This window comes from Castor canadensis, chromosome 18 (genome assembly GCF_047511655.1).
Source record: "Castor canadensis chromosome 18, mCasCan1.hap1v2, whole genome shotgun sequence".
Lineage (NCBI taxonomy): Eukaryota > Metazoa > Chordata > Mammalia > Rodentia > Castoridae > Castor > Castor canadensis.
The window spans coordinates 35494738-35514135 of NC_133403.1; the positions used below are offsets into that span (position 1 = coordinate 35494738).

Consider the following 19398-nt stretch of genomic DNA (forward strand, 5'->3'; position numbering starts at 1 on the left):
CTTTCTTGTAAGTAGTTTGTGGCCAGATAAAAGATTGTGTAACTACCCTTTTTCTGCTCAACATCTCACTTTTTTTTTAAAAGCCTCTATTGGTAGTCCTTACTTAAATCAGTTACTACCATTATGGCTGTAATGTTAAGTATCACCATTTTTTCTGTTTTTATGAGTTCACATTATATTACAAGGGACAGATTTTCATTCCCTCTCCTCTTTTTCTCCCTCCGCTGCTCTTCCCCTCCCCTCCCCCTCCATTTGGATTCATGGATTCCTATTTAATTTAGTGGATTGTAATTCACAGCATCCTCACTTACTCTTAGGCTTCAGTGCTTCACACTTGGTTGTGGAAAGCTCCTTTGTGACACGCCTTTGGCTTGTTTCCATTGGTATTTGAGCACCTCTTTCTGCCATAACAGTTTGTTCCAGGTCCTCAATGGTGTTTTGAGGGGAGAAATAGATGGAAAAGCATGGGTTATTTAACAACCGTGGAAAAAGCTTTTCACTTCCTGAGTCTAAGATGTTACTGTTAGGTAATCAAAGCTGAAAGGATATTGCAGTACTATTAATTTTCATATCCCTCCTATTGTCTAGTGTCATCTCACTATGACATCAGTGCTTAGGGTACTTGAACTATAGTCGGCAAGTTGTCATTTGAAAGACCCTTCCTTTTTTCTTATTCCTCATTTTGAGCTTTGCTTCTTTGCCTTGTGGTTTGGAGTAGACTCACAGTCCCCCCCCCCCCTTTTTTTTCTTTTGCTAAGGTGTCATATACTTGCAGAATCATTGATTGTAAAGAGTTGAGTATTCTCACATATTCTAAATATTTGGCAATTCTTGCTACCATTGCAAAATGAAACAGAATGAACACATACATGAGCTCTTTTCGGGAAATGTGGGTATTTATTCACTGTGGGGTAGTGAAGCTTTTATATCAGCTATGAATGTGCTTCTTTTCATCTTCTTCCTGCATCACTGGGTTTGAACTCAGGGCCTTGCACTTACTGGGCAGGTGCTCTACCACTTACCATGCCCCCAGCTCTTACTGTGCTTTTAAATACAAGTCTTTTATATACGTTTTTCAGGCCTGTGGATCAAAGCATATATTTTTAATACTATACTCACTGTGATGATTTAGTCCTTTGACAAAAATACTGTTGAATTTGTGGAAGAGCTTGATTACTTTGTTGGGACAAAATAAGAAGAGCATAAAAGCTGAGAGTAAGAAGAAATGCACATCATTCCCTAATTCTGGGCTCGTGAGTCAGAGTTTATCGTGACAACTGAAACCCAGGGCAGGGCGAACTGACTTACTGTTTTTGGGAAAGGTAATTGTAACACACAATGGATCTACAGACCCCGGGGGTCTTGGTGTGGCTTCAGGATGTGCTGCTTGACCAGTCACCCTGGCCGCACTGAGCCAGTAAGCATCCTGTAACTCAACTGGGACCCTGCACACCTTGGGCTTCTGTCCGTTCAGACCACGTGTCCCACAGAGTGCTTGCCATGCCTTTAGTGCCAGCCACTTTGAGTTTCTTCTTCCCATTCATTGACTGCTTCACAAAATTGAATTTGGGTATTTAAGGTTTCATTAAAATAGTCCCAGAATGGTCTATTTAAATCCTTCTCTAGGAATTTCCTTTTTGGGGTGGGAGGGTGGCACAGGGGTTTGAACTCAGGGCCTTGTGCTTGCTAGGCAGGACCTCTTACCCAGCTCTTTTGTGATGGAATTTTTCAAGATAGGGTCTTGCAAACTCTTTGCCCGGGCTGGCTTCAAACCACAATGCTCCTGATTGCTGCCTCCCAAGTAGCTAGAATAACAGGTGTGAGCCACTGGTGTTTAGCTAATTTTGAGACAAATGAAATAGCTTTTCTTTTAGAAAATAGTTAATAATCAAGATCCCTTAGTACAATTTATATGGATAACTTGTGTTAATCCTATTGTCCTATAAAATAATAATTTTCTCTTTTTATGAAACTTCATGTGACTGTTCTGTGACTAATACTTACCCTGCTCATGAGGCAGGAGAACATTTTAAACAGTAGTTGTTAGCTCTCTTTATTCACTGTCAACAGGAAGTAGAAATGGTATAAGTATTTGCCCTTTATTTTCCCCTCATGCAGATCACTTGCTATGACTTTGTCACATTTACAACCTAAACTTACTGAGACATAGCTTGCTATTGTTTCCTGGCCCTCTTCTACTACTCCTTTCCATTTCTCTTCAGCTATGATTGACTTGATTTTCTAGTGTGGATACAGTGAGTTTGTGCCATGAAAATCAGAGTTGAGGTTACTGGAACAGATCAAGGACTGTATCACTTGAAGGGCATGAGCACGTCCTGAACCATGTTTTCTTTGTTTTGCTTATTGACAAAGCATGTACAAGTGATTTACTATCTTTGCTTTTTTATTTTTTAAGTGTTAAGGACATGTGTAGTTAAAAGGGAGTTGATTTACTACCCTGAGAAGCTCTCATTTGTAGCTAAGGGAGAGTCAGATAAACAGATCTCCTTTACAAAAGGCTGCAGTCACTAATGTATGCAGAATGATGTCACTGCAGGAGCTTACTAAAAACATTTCACCGTGGAAATTTAAGGTAACGCTGTAAATTTCACTTGGAATTGTGTCATCTGTTTGAGGGTTACTGTTGATGGCGCTGAGGTGCTGCCATACTGATGCCTTGTAGAATGTTTTCAATTCTAGGGTAATAGGACCTCAGATACTTTCACCTTTCATCTACTCATTTCTCCTGTAACACTTCAGTAATTACCTGCGCTACATTATATACACCTAGCTGGAGTCACCATCCATTAAATAAACAAAAACCTAACGAAAAAAATCACTACTACTTACTTGAGCATTTCCATAAAGATCAGACAGAAAATAACATATTTGGCTCTAATTTTATCTGTTTTTCTAGGGGTACACATTTCTAGAACTCCTTTTGTTGGTTGCCTTCAATGACGAGGTATTTTGCTTCTCAGCTCTACACTTAGCTACGATGCAACATGGGTCAGTGGCTTGAGCTTCCTGCACTCCCATTTATTCACCTGTAAAACGGTGAAGGGTTGGTTGGCTCTACACAGTATCTTTCTTATGATCAGAGCTCAGTGAATGATTAATTGCTCTTATAGCTGGGAGAAATTTAGTAAGATAATGCTATTTTTAGAGTTGGAGAAAACACTAAAGGTCATCCAGTGACTTCTGGAGTCTCATTCTATAACATCCTTTTTTGTGGTAATCCCTTCCTGGACCACATGTTATATGAACACAGCTCTCCAACGAGCTGTTTCTGTCTTCAGAGAGCACCCAGTGTTAGGACATCTTTCTTACACTGAGGACAAAGCTGTCTTCCTATAACCTTTGTTTCTTCATCTTAGTACTATTCTTTGGGGTCACATGTAAATGATCTAATCCTGCTTCCATGTAGCCTATTTGATATCTAACTTGACTTTTTTCTTTCCTTGTTTGTAGTTCTTACCACATAATACTGAATTCTCTACCTCTCCTTGCCAGCCTTCTGGATACCCTTCCATTAGACCCCATTTTCATTTATTGCCATTACTTCTTTCATCAGTCAGATTAGGCCCAGTTATGTTGCAGCAACAGAAGACCTGAAGGATCCTGCTTCTCACAACAGCAGAGGTTTATTTGTGCCTGTGCTGCTTGTCTATCATGAGTCACCGACCCTGTCTCAGACCTGCTGTATTGTTAGAGAGCCAAGGGCAAAGGCAGAACACGTAAGAGCCCGTGGGTGCTTAGTTTAAAAGTGCTAAGTTTATTTCTGCGCATGTTTCTTCACCTAGATGTTCACCACAGACCTAAATAGACAGCAAAGTAGAAATTAGCAGTAGGAGAGAACCATGCCATATGAGCTAGCATGCTGTCAGTGGCGGAGGGAGGAGACAGCATATGTATTTGAGAAAGAATACGTCTATAATACAAAAACTGAGTGTTCTTCCCTTCCAATAATCTTCAGACAGCTGCCAGTCATGTCGCTGAAACACAGATACGTGTCTGAAATGCAAGCATAGATATGTGGTAGACTTATGTGTGTTCTTCAAAACAGCTAGGCTGAGTTCTTTTGTTGTTTTTTTTTTTGGAGGGGTGGTATTGGGGTTTGAACTCAGTGCCTCATGCTTGCTAGGCAGGAGCTCTATCATACTACACTAGTCCTCTTTTCTTTGTTTTAAATTTCTTAATCTGGGAATTAATTCAGAATTTCAGAATCTGGGAATGCTTACCCATGCAAAATTTTATCATTTTAGATTATGTATTTATGCTTATTTTCCCCTTCCCATTAGAAAGCAAGTGTGCTTCCTATTTTTTAAGTGACCGGTTATCTCTTTTTGCCAAAATGCCCAGGATGATAAAATTACCACGAATTTAGCTTTTGCTTATGGAGAATCTCTGGTCATGTGGCTTGACTCTCCACCTTCATCCTTCCCTCATTCCCTCTTCTCCTCCAACTTTCTAAAAGTTGCAGTAGCCCACATTGTTTCGCACCATCTTTTTCAGTTGAGTGAAATAGTGTTCTGTGTTTGTAATGATTGTCTCAAAGACTATACTCTACTTTGAGTTTAGGTGGTCTTATACTGTCCATTAATGGAAAAGTACTTTATCAATGGATTATGGAAAACAACAACTTGAAGTCATTTCAGAGTTTTTGTATTTGGCACTTTTAGTATTGCAGACACAATGGCTATTTCTCTTTTATTATTAAAATTGATGCAGGTTTTCACGATAAATTCCTGTTACCTAGCTCTGTCATTATGAAGTAGAACATTGCTTGACAGCTTTTGAAGCAGCAGGAAGTGTATGTGGTTCAGAAACTCAGTTTTCATTATTACTTGAGTGATTTGTATCACTTATAAGACTAATGAAAACCTTGCTATTGCAGGTTTCTAGAAATACCTGAAATGCCTGGCATAAGGCTGTCAAATGGTATTATGTGTGCCAGTATACTTGAATCTTAACATTCCTAAGGTTTTAGAATACCATATACTTGTTGTTGCTGATGGGAAGCTAATTTTTGTCATCTGAAATTCAAACCATTGAAGATTGAATGAGTCTTTTGAAGTTGCTGTGCTCTGTCATGTCCATGCTTACCTAGGGAGGCTTTCATCTGTGGCTAGTTGACATTGTTAGAACACACTAACTCTTCCAAGTAGTCCACTGATGCTGTTTTACTAAAGGTTGTCAGTAGACTCACTCCACGGTAATTTGTAAGACAGTTGTAAAGTTGCCTTTGGCTCACAGCCTCTTGGTTTACCAAGAGTTGGTGTTTAGAGTTAGAACATTTTATTTGGAAAGTAAATGAAAATAATGTGTACAAAATTGGAATTACAGTTATGATAACAGGAATGTACTTAGAAATTTCTGTCTTTCACTGTATTATGGCATGGTGATCTAGTAGAGGTCATCATCAAAAGGCCAGTGAGCAGTGTCTTTGGCCTTGTGGCTTAGATTTTCAGAGTAATACATGTATTCACTAGAATGTGGTGGTAGGTACAGTTGTTGTTCAGGAAATGTTAATATAACATTGAGAGTCTTTGGGTATAATGTGATAGCACACAAGAAACTAGTAATGAGTAAATCAGTAAATTTCCTTTTTACTGAAATGCAACAATGTGCAGTTCTCTAGCAGAAGTAAGAGAATGAGTCTTTAGATAGAGGGGACATACACTTTTAAGAGTGCTTTGGGGAGGGGGTAGCATCTCACTGTTATAGCCCAGGCTGGCCTGGAACTAGCCATCATTCTGGTTCTGCGAGCTCAGTGCTGGGATTGCAGGTGCACTCCCACAATGCCTGGCTCTAGGGAGAGAGAATACAAACTTTATAGGCACAAGTGATTGAAACCACATGTCTGCTTGTAAATATTTTGAGAGAAATCTGTTTAATCCTAATCAGTCTGTTTAATATTTTTGGGATAGTTCAGGCATTCAGACTTTATAAATGTTTTTTTAGTTGTAGAATGAGATTAGACATCAAATATTTAAACTAGAAGAGATACAGCTCTATGGAATTGCAAGAGAAGGGACATTTGAGGTGAGGCTAGGCTATAAAAAAGCTTAGTTTTGTAGGTGTTTTAGAGAGGATGGGAATTATAGGGCCTGCCTGGCTTTAGGAGCCAGCATTCACTAGGCCACAGTAGCCGCACGCCCAAGATAATGGAGGTACAGGGGTTTGCTGGAAAAGGTTTCTTCATCTCCTCAATTATAGAAGTTGTATCATATTGGGCTGGCAATTTCTAGGAAGGAGACTCAGGTGTATTTATGTCTGATAAACATTGAAGTGGTGAACTAGGCACAGGGGCCCAGCATTTGGGAGGATGACACAGAAGGATGGCCTGTTGACCCAGCAAGAAAGAAAAAAGGAAGGGAGGAGATAGGACTGGTCAGGTAAGGAAGGAGTGAATACTGGTGAGGATGTGTTAAGTGTGAATGTCGATAAAAATATAGTCCATGACCAGCTCTGTAAACAGATGGCAACACTGAGATGCATGTTGGTTGAGGGTATGGTAGAGGAACACTACACTTGGACTTTTTAAACCTATAAAACATTTTGGGGGGGGGCAGTACTGGGGTTTTGAACTCAGGGCCTCACTTGCTAGGCAGGTTCTTATCACTTGAGCTACTCCACCCTCCTTTTTTTGTGTGATAGGTGGTTTTTTTTTTTTTTTTTTCCCCTTGAGATAGAGTCTTGCAAACTGTTTGTCCAGGGTTGGCTTCAAACTGTGATTTTCCTGCTCTCTGCTCCTGAGTAGCTCAGATTACCAGAATAAAAACTATCATTTGCACATTGTTTGAGAAGCACAGAAGGACTAGTGTCAGTCCCGGGCTTCCTTCTATACCTTCCAACTGCCTCATCTGGGAAATGACTTGCTTAGTTAGGCTGTGGGAGTGCTGTGAGGCTTATAACTCCACATTGTTTGCCCGTGCCATTAGGTTTAGAGCTTGCCAGTTAGGGTTAAGTTGCACATTGTATTTAGTCATTCCGAGCCATTTGGCATGACACAGAATCATCACACACAAACACACATGCAACTTGATTTCATTTTCATTTTTCAGCAACTGTTTCTTTTTCGTGGTACTGCGGTTTGAATTCAGGGCCTTTTGTCTCTACCACTTGAGCCATACCCCCAGCTCTTTTTGCTGTGTGTGTGTGTGTGTGTGTTGGGAATCGAACCTAGGGCCTTCCGCAAGTGCTCTGCCACTGAGCTACATCCCAGCTCTTTAGTCTAGCATTGATACCTGAGCCTGCCTGGACCACGATCCTCCTATTTATGCTTTCCATGTAGCTAAGATGACAGGCACATGCTACCTTACCCTAGTTTTATTGGTTGAGATAGGATCTCATGGAGTTTTTCGCCTGGGTAGGCCTGGAACCACTATCCTCTGGATCTCTGCCTCTGGAGTAATTTAGGATTACAGGCCTGAGCTGCTGCTCCTGGCCTGAATATTTATTCTTGAAACAGTGATTTTTGGGAGATGGTAGAAGGTTGAGAAAAGATCATGTTCTATTACTGTTGCTTTAAGAATATTTTATAAATCTGGCATCACGTAGTGTGATCTTGCAGGATAATACTGCACTGCTTTACAGGATTATGTCCTATGGTACTAGTAAAGGAATTTTGAAAATGTGCGATGATGATGGCTGAGGTTACTGAATGGACAGTTAGCTGACCTCTATGCCGATGGTATTGATTTGAAGCAATTTTTGGCAGATGGAAAATACCTGTTAGGTGTTCTTGTGACGTTAAATGTAAATTTTTCCCTCAGAAAGAAGAAAATGATTGCTAGAGTGTAGAAAAGGAGAAGTTATAATCTGATATACTTTTTATATCTTCAAATTAGCTGTTTTTAAGAGATTGGCTTAATTATGTTCTTCAAATGTAATTAAAGAGTTTGGCACTACGGATCACCTTTGTTGTTTTAGCAGCTGTATAGCTCCCCCCTGCCCCACCCCCGTGTGGAGTATCTCCTGTGGGTTTCATCTGCAGTGGGAACCGGTAGGATATAAAGAAATAGATACTTCTATTTCCATCACTCAGTGTCTCACTGGTGAGCCTACCTATGCACAGAAAGTTCAGATACTATACAACATGGTTAGTGGCTATAAGCAGGAAGAGTACAGCATTACATTAGGAATAGGAAGGTGCTCTTTGGTGTATATAACATTTGTTTTTCAGATCACTACTGAGCGTCTACCAGTACAGAGCAGAGCATGAAGACTGTTACATCATAGGATTTGAATATTTGTTGACTATTGTTAGAGAGAAGAGAGTCATAGAGGTGAATCATTACAGCCTTAGGGTGAAAGTGCCCATTTGTAGATGTAATAGTACCATGAAGGCTTGACCTGGGATAGGAAAGATGTGTAGAAGTTAAATTAGAGGAGGAGGAGAGTTAGAATGGGACAGTAAAGTAAAGGAATTCCAGGTCAAAGCAGGGGAAAAGCCATTAAGAACAGTGTTTGATTTGGGAATTTTAACCTATGATGTGCTTTAGAAAGAGCCACCTGCTCTATGGAATTGTATACAGTGTTTTGCTCTTCACTGCATTTTTCTGTGCAGTTTATGAGTGCTCTCATTAGATTTTGTTTTGTTTTTAATGTGTAGATCCATGACTCCAAAATTATTGAAAGTCAGTTTAGTCTGCATTAAATCAACATATACCAGTTAGGTGGTAGAACTGTCTTTCTTAACAAAGACATACCTTTTTGTCTCATTTTCTCCCAAGGCTTAAAGTACAAAGCTCCAGGTAGAATTATTTTCTGTACTGCCTACCCTTGGAGGGGTCTTTTATTTATCCTCCTGCCACCACCCCAGTACTTAGAAAGTCAAGTACAAGCACTACTTCCAGTGCCATTTTTTTGTGTTCCTCTCTTTTCCTTTCACAGTATAAGAAATCACTTCTTACATAAAGCTGATTAGTAATTGAAAAATTACATAAGTAATTATAACCTGTTTTTGGAAACAGATGTTTGCATGGCTCTTTTGTATATTAGTGATAATAACCTTTTGTTGACATAGCCTGACAAAGAAATATGATCTGGCTTGGAAACTCCAGGAGATTCATTTTCACTCAGAAAATCTGGGAGGTGGACTCCCGGATAGCAGTGTCATAGCCTTCTGCAGTCTGCTTTTGTGGTCTTGGCTTTACACTGCTCCCTCACACTTCAGACTGTGTTTTGTCTTTTTTTCTTAGAATGAAACCAGTGAATAGAATTTGTGACTTTCACTTTGTAAAAGGGCATATGGTTTTAAATACACTTTTTAAACATTGTCCTTTAGTCACAGATATTTTTTGTTTTTCTTATGTTTTAAAGCTTTGGATTTAGAAGCTATGTACTTATAAAGTCATGTTTTCGAAACTGAATAAATAATTCTTTTGAATTCTTAACACTTTATGGTATTTATCACAGAGTAATATTTCTAAAATGCTGTTAAGTGATGATGTGTGTCACTAGAAGACAGTGTTTGATGTGATTCTATACCTATTAAATATACTGTTGCTTTCATTGTAAGTAAGACTGATCTTAAGGTATCCTTTCAATTCAGTAACAGCTTTTGTAAAGAAACACTTTCATATTAATTCAATTACAAGATGAATCTAGATTTAAGAAACGAGGGAGGAAAGACTTGAAGAAATGCTAAATTAATTGCCCTGTCTCTGTGATATACCTGAACTGATGCCAGCTTCTTTGTGGACAAGCTATGTGACCTTGGCTAGGTGGTATTTTCTCTGTGCCTCAGCTTCCTCGTCTATAAAAACAGACACTGTAAAACCCATCTCATCATTATTACAGGAGTTAATTAAATGAGATTCTGTGCCTGGTAATCAAATATGGTGATGGTAGGAATGAGTCTAGTGGTACATATTGAGAGTATTATTAAATCAAGACTCTGTTATCAAACTCTGGACTTTTCAGTGCGAATATCTATTTACGTACAGTCTAGCTGAAAAGTAAGTCTTTTGGTGGGGGAGTAAGCCATGCGATGCCTTTTCAGCTTTACTTCCTGTGTACTTTGTCTTTGAGTGAGTATTCCATATTTTCTATTTTAACTTTTATGAAGTCATTTAGTCTTTAAGAAGCATACTTGCTTAATCTGTAAACTCAGGAAATCAGATTGGACTATTTTGAAAATGATTTTCTTCCTTTGGAACAAGGATGATTGTTTGCTTTCAGAATAAAACCAGTTGAAGGCAAATCTAACAGTGTTCCAAATTGACTCTGCCCAAAACGCTTACATTATGGGCAGCAGAAACTACTGCCATTTACTGACCCATTTAACCTGTGGTGATTGTGTGTGTATGTGCGCGCGCGCTCCGTGCTTCCTCCTTGGTGGTGTGAGAACTGTAGAGACAAAAGGCACCCACAGAATTGCCTGGATATTGAGTAGAGAATTGCTACCTAGATTTTTTACTGGTAGGAAGAAATTCTTCTTTCTTATATAGAAGAATGACGTGCAGCATTTTCACTGTTTTTCTTACAAAATATGTATCATTTCATGGAGTGATGTTAACAGATTACTGTATTCCATCAACTCCAAAATGCACATTTTTCTTTACTACACATTAGTGGACACTCTTTGCAGTCGTTGATGACTCATAATCAGCTGGATGGCAGCTATGAGAGAGTTGTTATTTGCCTGTCCATGAGTGAACTTGGTCTTAACTGTCTGTACTGTCACTTCAGTTGAATTGCTGTGCATTATTTGTGTGATTTATGAGCTGGGCTTAATTACTAGCTAACATGTCTTCAAAAAATATACTCTGTGATTTGACATTGAAATACAACATTCACAAAAGGCATGGATTCAAAAGTGAGGCACAAACCTAGTTATGAGTAAACAAATATTTATTATGGAAGCTGTGACTTTAAGTCCAATCAGGTATGTGTTTGTTACTGAGATCCTTGCTAAAGGATTATCTATCATAACCCAAGCCAAACAAACAAACAAACCTTTAAAAAATGCTCCCAAAATAGCATTAAAACTTGCAAAATGGATACCAGTGGCTTGGAAGAATACCCCAGAGGTATTTTAAGCAATGCTGCATTTCTGATGTTCTTGATGACACAAGAATTGAAGTCATGCAGAAATGTTATCTGATTTGAAGTAATTCTATAGTACAAGAAGTTTTGGAAATACTTCAGCAAAAATCATTTTGCTTATTTTTTTCTATGAACATAAAAAATGTTCAAAGTCAGAGTTCTTTCAGTAAGTACAATACAAAGATTTTAAGTAATAAAACATTTCGACACTTTATTTGGTGACAGTTTTATTTTCATTGGTGTGTCTCATCTGGGGTTATTGATTCAGTGATTTTCCAGTTTGTTTTTGGATCTATCAAAGTAATTCTTAATGTACTTATTGTAGGTGCCTAATGGATAAGAACTTCGTTAGGATTGGGAAATGGTTTGTTCGACCCTATGAAAAGGATGAAAAGCCAGTCAACAAAAGGTGAGTCTTTAGGATGCTCTTGGCTCTTTTGCTTTACCATTACTATCTTTGGGATGAGTAGGGTGGATTGATGCGTGTTTTTTGTTTCTTAATTATGTGATTCTGAGATCACAATGTTATTGAACACTGCATTATTTTATTAGCTATTAAAATTGGACCAGAAAGGTTATTGTCAATATGCTCAGGCCCAAATCAGTTATTAACTACATTGTTTGGAATTGAGGCATTCTGTTTTGTTGTTTGCAGTATCTGCCTCTTTTTTTCTTTTTCTTTCTTTCTTTGAGCAGTACTGAGGGTTAAACTTAGGGTTTTGTGCTTGGTAGACAAGTACTCTACCACTTGAACCATGCCTTCAGCCTTTTTGCTTTACATTATTTTTAATACAGATCTTGTGCTTTTGCCAAGGGCCAGCCTCAGACCACGATCTCCTACCTCTGCCTTCTGCACAGATAGGAACACAAGTATGCACCACCATGCCTGGCTTGTTTTTTTTGAGACAGACTGGCTGTTTCTCGAGACAGATAGACTGTCCTCAAACCATAACCCTGTGTAGCTGGGATTATAGGCATATACCTAACCTTTCCCAGATCCTTGTCTTTCTTCCTTGAACTGTTAAAATAGTCAAGTGAATTATAGTGGTAATAGTTTGTGTAGTATTGATTGATCCTCTTTAGGAGGTTAACATATCCTTAACTATTGTAAAACCAGGACTATGAATTACTTCTCTAAGCAATCCTGGTCTTGTTTATTTTATGCATGGGTTTAAATACAGTCAATGATAAGGAACAAGCATGGAATTTTTGATCAACCAAACCAAAATCAAAAAACCCTCAGAAGTTTAATATTCACCTTGCCTCCATCTTACCGTAGCAGAGGCTTATTAGGAATCCTGGGCTGATGGTGCTTACTTCATTTTCAAAGAGCAGTGTCTGCAGTCTCCATGCTGTTCCACTGTCTGTGTCCTCTTTGAAAATTAAGGGTCCCAGATGCTGTCTGCAGATTAGCCTTGGCTGGTGGAGCATCATGTGGTAGGGTGTGGTTAGACCTTTTCTGCTTGGGAGAATTTCAGCTGGCAAACTCCTCCCTGTTTTGAACCTCTGCTTTCTTAACTTTATTACTTCCTGTTTCCTGCCAGAGATTTCATTACTAGCACTCTCCAAGCCCGTCTGCCTGCCTTAATGACTTTAGTGAAGTGGTGCTGAAATCTCTTCATTAACTAAACCTAATTTATACAAATGGGAATTTTATTTTCATATCAGGTAAATTGAGGACTGTCTTTTTTTTTTTCCCTGCCAAATCACTGGAACTTCTTTGATCTATTTCCCTCTTTCAATATATTTAACTTCCTCTAGGATTTTAAAAACAGAAAAAAAAAGTCTCTAGAACTTTGTGTATATACATCACACTTTCAGAAGAGAAGAAACGTGTATGAATGTGTACTGGCGTGAGTCTATTCACAGACACTCTGCTGGAATGGAACCTTTTTGTGTGTTTCATTTGATCTAAGGAATATGCTCCATGTATTTACGGAGGACTTAGATTTGCCGAGTGGTCAGGCTTTGGCTTCATATTTGTAGATCTAAATGGTTAATGTGGCGTCCTTGTCTTGTTGCCTCCTGAGTGATGGTTTGTCTAATTTGCCTCCTGTTTGCCAGTTTCAGAGCCTCTCAGCTTCAGGTGGAGGTGTTTGTGTGATGACTTGATATCTATGGGGGATGAAGAGGAAATGCAGGAATGAAGCAGGGATTAAAGGAATGGCAATTGGGATGCCGGGAAGTGGTAAACCAATGCTGAAAAGCCATGCAGTTATCAGTCTGTCTTCTGTAGTTTATCTTCTCACTTCATTTACTTCTCAAAGTCTTCATGAGTTTAGCAATCCAGATGTAAATAATACACCTAAGTATTTACATACTTGATTTGCTGTAACTAGTAGACTGCAGATCTCTGAGCAATGTAATGAAATTATTTTTATACCTTATATTCATGATTGAATGTGGACCTTTGTTTTCTTGTAATTCAGAAATACTAATGATTCTGAAACAGTATCTCAGAAGGGATTGTTATCTAGAAAAAGTTTAAACCTAAAATGGATTTAAAGCGTTGGCATTTGATATAAAAATATAATTAGGTATGTTGACTTTTCCTCTTTGTATTCGAATTTGAGTGGTGACATTATTTTGGATGGATAGAATGATGCCGGAGGAGGGCATTTAGAATTGGAATGGGTTCACATCCCATTCCTTTCCTTGGAAGTTTGATTTCAGACATGTTCAGTTTTGCTGAATGAAACCTTTCATGTCGTTCCCCTCACCACTCCCACCCCAATATGTGGGTGAGGAAAATTTGTTGTCCACTGCTGAACGAATTGAATGTACTAACAAATATTTTAGAAGTATTCGTATTTTATGCTTTTAAATATAGATAAAATGAATATGCTTAATAGAATAATATTGTAAGTATAAAGAATATAATACTAACATACTTTTACTCAGTAGAATAAAAACACAATTTACCTTATACAGTCGTGGTACTGGGGGTATAACTCAGTGGTAGAGTTTGCCCTTAGCTTGTGCAGTCTTGAGTTCAATCTCCAGCAGTCCTCTGCCCCCATCCCCTCAAAAAGGATTTATCCCACTGCATGTTTTAGGTAGTTCAATTGATATTGGTAGCAAATACATTGTTCAGTGGGTTCTGCCTGTTACATTAATGACATGAGTGCTTCTGCTAGAATTGCTCTGTGTTGATAGTGAGCAAAATTTGCTTGAGCACTCTAAAATAAAAGTTCTTAATGTTTGCTATAATATAATGTTCAGGATAATTCTAAAAATGCATACATGTAATATGTGAAGTAGTCCATATCTTTGACAAGTAGATTCAAAGGATGATAGAAGTCTATTCAACATTATTTTAAAAATCTTTTGTTACTTGTGTCTTTGGTTTAAAAATAGTAAATAGGAAAGAAAACTTTGACTTTGTCCTAAAGGATTTTGACAGTAAGATCAAACATGTGGAAATTTTAATTTTAAAAGTCTGTGTTGCATTTGAAAATTCTTTTCATCCAGAATATGCTTAACAACAAAGCAGTGAAAAAAAAATGACTTTTTTATTTCTCAAATCATTTTGACCATGGAATTTTATTTTATTACTGCGGAATTTTAAATATGTACCCTGTAGCCTTTGAAAATCCTTTTAAGCAAAATACTCACTGGCCCAATAACTGTTTGTTTCTTTGATCTTTTTCAGTATTAGATTTACAGAAGCTAGGTTAACACAGATACCAACTTGCTAATATATTTTGAGTTAGTTTTCCATTACTTCCTCCTCTTAGATGATAGATGTAAGACTCCAAAGAGTTTATTTTCTTCTTTTTTTTTTTCCCTTGCAGTCTTTTTTCTTTTCTTTTTTTTTCCAGTACTGGGTTTGTTTATTTTAGCATATATGCAAAGGGATTTCCTTGTGACACTTCCACACATGCATGCAATATGTACCTTGATCAAATTCACCCATGTCCCCTTCCCCTCCTAAAAACAATTTCAGCATGTTCATAGTTCTGTTTTCATACATGCGTATAAATTGCTTGGCCATATACACCCCCTCCTTCACCTGCTTTTCCCTTCCCACTCACATTGGTACCTACCCCAAAACAGAACCTGTTTTACATTACTGTTATTCATTTTCAATGACTAGATTCCACATACGAGAGAGACGTGCGATATTTTGTCTTTCGCCTAATGTGATGATCTCAAGTGGCAGCCATTTTCCTGCAAATGACATAACTTCATACTTCTTTATGGCTGAGCGATACTCCATTGTGAATACAAACCACATTTTCTTTATCTATTTATTGGGTGATAGGCACTTAGGCTGCTTTCAGAACTTGGCTGTTGAATAGTGCTGCTATAATGTGGGTGCACGGTTACCGCCCCAGTATATTGATGTAACGTTCCTTAGATGTATGTGCCCATGACCACTACAGCAGGATCATGGTGGCATGATGGTGACTTTAGATTTTTCAGGATCCTCCATACTGGTTTCCATAGTAGCTGCACTAATTTACATTCCTGTCAAAACATATGAGGGTCTGCAATTCTCCTCCTGTGTACCCGGCCAGTACTTGCTTGTTTTCTTGATGGCCATTCTGACTGGAGTGAGATGGACTCTCAGTGATGTTTTGATTGCATTTCCTGTATGACTAAGGATGTTGAGTACATTTTCATGTGTTTATTAGCCATTTGTTCTTTAGAAAGCTGTTCATTTGCCCACTTATTAATTGGATTATTTGTTCTTTTGATGATTAAGTTTTTGACCTTTTCATATGTTCTGGGTATTAGGCCTTTATCCTCACACTAGCAAAGGTTTTTTTCCCTATCCTTTTGATTCTGATAGTTGTTTACTTTGCCGGGCAGAAGGTTTTTAAGTTAATGCAACCCCATTTTTGAATTCTTCGTCTTATTTTCTGAGCAATTAGGGCTCAATTCAGAAAAAGCACTGCCTGTGGCTATATCTTCAAAGGTTTTCCTTGTGTTGAGGTCAGTTCTCCTGCCTGTGTTTTTACTATTCTAATTGCTTTTGTTTGTGTCGGTAGCCTCATTGGAAACATTTTTACTGTGCTTTTGTGTGGTTTCATCCGAATATTTTCTCTCCTTAAGCCTGAAATTATTTAATTTTTTTTTTATAGTTTTGCATTATGGAACATATCTAGGAAATTTGCATACTTTTAGATTTATTAGCAAAGAATGGATTTTGGGTAATAGGATGTACCTCAAATCAGAAATATTTTGATGTAGCATTGGAAACTTCCCTCACCCTTGCTTCACCCTCACACCTCTTTCCCTTTCCTGCATTCTTCTCTTTCTCCCCAAACTGTGTTCCAGCCCAGTCATCTGTGTTCCTTCCCTTCTTGATAGTGCAAAGATGAGAGGGTTGGGTAGGGAGATCTCTAGTGAGTGAGTAGACAAGTCAAAGTAGATGCCTCTAGTGTGAAAGGTAAAAGGAGTTTCTTCCTAGTGTCCAGGAAATAAGAGCTGTAGCTATGCTTTTTAAAAGTTTTCCTCATAAATTTACTTTGCATATGTGGTGTCTTTTGCCACCTATGTATTAACAAGGGCTAGCCGTAGGGAAATTGATAGAGATATATTAACTGGACAATTTGGACTTAACTAATCATGAGTAGTAGTCTAACAGCTTTCTGGGGGATGGACCTATAAATCACGTTTTCCTTTTCTGGTTGTTTATCTGATGGAATTAGATACATTAAAAGGCAGCATGTATTCTGCTGGTGGAATTTGAGAGTTGTATGAGAAGAGGGTGGGATTATAGTCTTTGGGAACATGACATTGAGAGAGTACATAAAGAATACATGAGGGAGATGAGAGGGGTAACTAGAAGAGAGAACCAGGAAAGATTGGAGTCACCATAACCACGGAGTTGGAAAGTTTCGGGATTCATAATCGGTGGAGTCTGACACATATAGGCCATGTGGAAGCATACTGAAAAGGTCTCCTTACTACATTCAGTAACTGCACAGCCATGGAGACACAACATGAGCACGTTTGGAGGACTGGTGAGATTCAGACTGCTAGAATGTGCCTCACACATGGCAGTGAAGGGAAAGTACTGCCATGTTTGTTACAAGTACGTGCAAGGTCATGAGTTATTCCAGGAAGAGAGGAGACAGATATTTAATAAGGCTTTATGATAAAGCTATATAGTAGTAACTATTGTTTTAAAAGTTTCTTCTATGTACTGGATACTCTGCTGTGTACTTTCACAAACATGCATAAAATAAGAATGTCAAACTGAAAGACCAGGTCATCCAGAGGTGATGATGGCTAAACAACTATATTTGTTTCAGGTGGTTCTTTCAGTGTAGTTTTTTGTGCTTTCCCCCCATCCTCCATTTTTCTGAATAACTTAAGAGAAATTTTTCCTTTTTTGCTTTTCACTTATCATACTAGTAGTCTGAGAAGTATAAATTCATGTCAGTAATTGACTTTTTTAAAGTCAAGTACGTTTAAATATAACTGTACATCCAAGAAAGATTCAAAATACCTTATAGTAAGAGATTTTTTTCTTTAATTATCTTTTCTTTTATTATTATACTGGACAGGTTGTATACTTTTCATATTGTTGTAATTCCTTCTTAAATTCCTACTGGGATTATAAAGCTAGAAAGAAAGGTCTCTTTTCGTTAGACCATCCTCCTGAAGTGTGGATGGCCTTTCATTTTGCTATGTAACCTGTGGGACATGCTGAACCCTCTGGACTTCAGTTTTAGCTTTCATTATTTCTAAAACATATTTCAGTTTTCAGATTCTTTGATTCAAGAAAAGTGTACAGTCTAGGCATTTCCCACCATATATGTGGGATATGTGTGTGTACACAAAACACACACGTCTTTGATTTTCCCCTCTCCACTGAGCCCATGTTGTTTTTATTGCACTTGGTTTTGTTGTAGACAAAACCAAGTCCTTTACTGAGCAATACAAGGGCTTTAACCCTTCTCCTCAAGGGGGTGAAAGCCATGAGAGAGCGTGTCTGAGGATAGGGGTCTGGTGGGTTCAGTGATGATGTTTGTAATCAAATTAGGAAGAGTTCAGGGGAAGTTTTAGGTACCATGTGTGATTTAGGGTGTTTGGTAGTCCTGTAATACTGTACCTTTGTTTAAAAAACAGGAAATTGAAGGATCAGGGCATGAATCCAGTTTCAAATGGTTAACCTTTTGGTGGTGTGAAGGAAGTGTTGTTCAGTTCATTCATACTTTGTCCACAGTGTTCATTGACGACAAAATGAACTGACGCCATAGGAGAACATTGCAGTGCATTAACTGTATGGTTCTTACAGGTTAGTGAGATTGAGTTCTTTGGGAACTAAGCGCATTTAACATGAACGCTTACACTTCTCCCACTTTGTGAATGTACACTTAATTCAGTGCACTTTGCTGAAGTATCTTTGCGTTTAGAAAAAGTAGAAAAATGCATATGCCCCGAAGAGCCTTTCCATTTACACTTTCTCATTCAATAATTTCACATTTCAATAACATGGGGAAATTTTTATGATGAGTTAGAAACTGACATGTCTGAGGGAAATGACTACTATTTTTAGGCTATTACTCTTGTCTCTTTCACACATTTATATATTTATTTGCAAAATGATACCTCAAAGTCCATCTGTGAAGATGGGGAGCAACTGGTTAATTTTAAGTTGGAAAACTAGATAAAGAGGTGCAAAACAGCTTCTAGTGTGACTCAAGTGTAAGGATTTTGAGATTATTCTTACTGTTTTCCTGCTGTGGACTACCACTTCTCTCTGCTATCCAGATTATTAGTTCCAAGCCTATACTCTTGCTAGTGCACAGACATAGAGTGAATCATTTGTTCTGGTATCAAATGCATATTTAGCAAGTATTATGCTTTTATATCGTTAAAACAAATATTCTCTTCACCATTCATTTGTTCATTCTCTCTCTGTCTCTCTGTCTCTCTGTCTCTCTTTCTCTCTTTCTCTCTTATGGTACTGGAGTTTGAACTCAGGGCCTCACACTAGGCATGTGCTCTACCACCTGAACCACTCCACCAGCCTCACCATTCTTACCTTGATGTTAGAAGAAGATTCTTTGAAACACCCATATTTTATGAATGGGCTAAACTCTGATTCTTAACCATCATTGGGTTTCCATTTGCACAGTGTTACTCTCTGTTATTCACTAGTGAGTAGCTTAAGTTCCAGCATGTTAAGCTCTTTTACTGCGCAAATCATGCTTCCTTAGTAGGAAGCATGTGTTATCATATTGGACCCCGTTCCTTATATTGCTGGACCATAAATTACAGTTCTGGTAGAACAAATATACTGAACACACACTATAAACATTAAAAATTAATCTTGAGCTCAGGTATTTCCTTTTTTTGTGCATGTGACTTTTTCAGGAAAGAGGT

General features: G+C 38.1%; 1 protein-coding gene across 3 annotated transcripts in view; it reads left to right on the top strand.

The window, feature by feature from the left end:
* Window positions 1-19398, top strand: part of Med13l (mediator complex subunit 13L) — a 285007-nt gene that overhangs the window by 141140 nt on the left and 124469 nt on the right. For all 3 annotated transcript variants that reach the window (XM_020184581.2, XM_020184582.2, XM_074060849.1), the window contains one exon: window positions 11381-11464. In XM_020184581.2, coding sequence (XP_020040170.2) covers window positions 11381-11464 — 84 coding nt within the window. The remainder of the gene's footprint in view (window positions 1-11380; window positions 11465-19398) is intronic.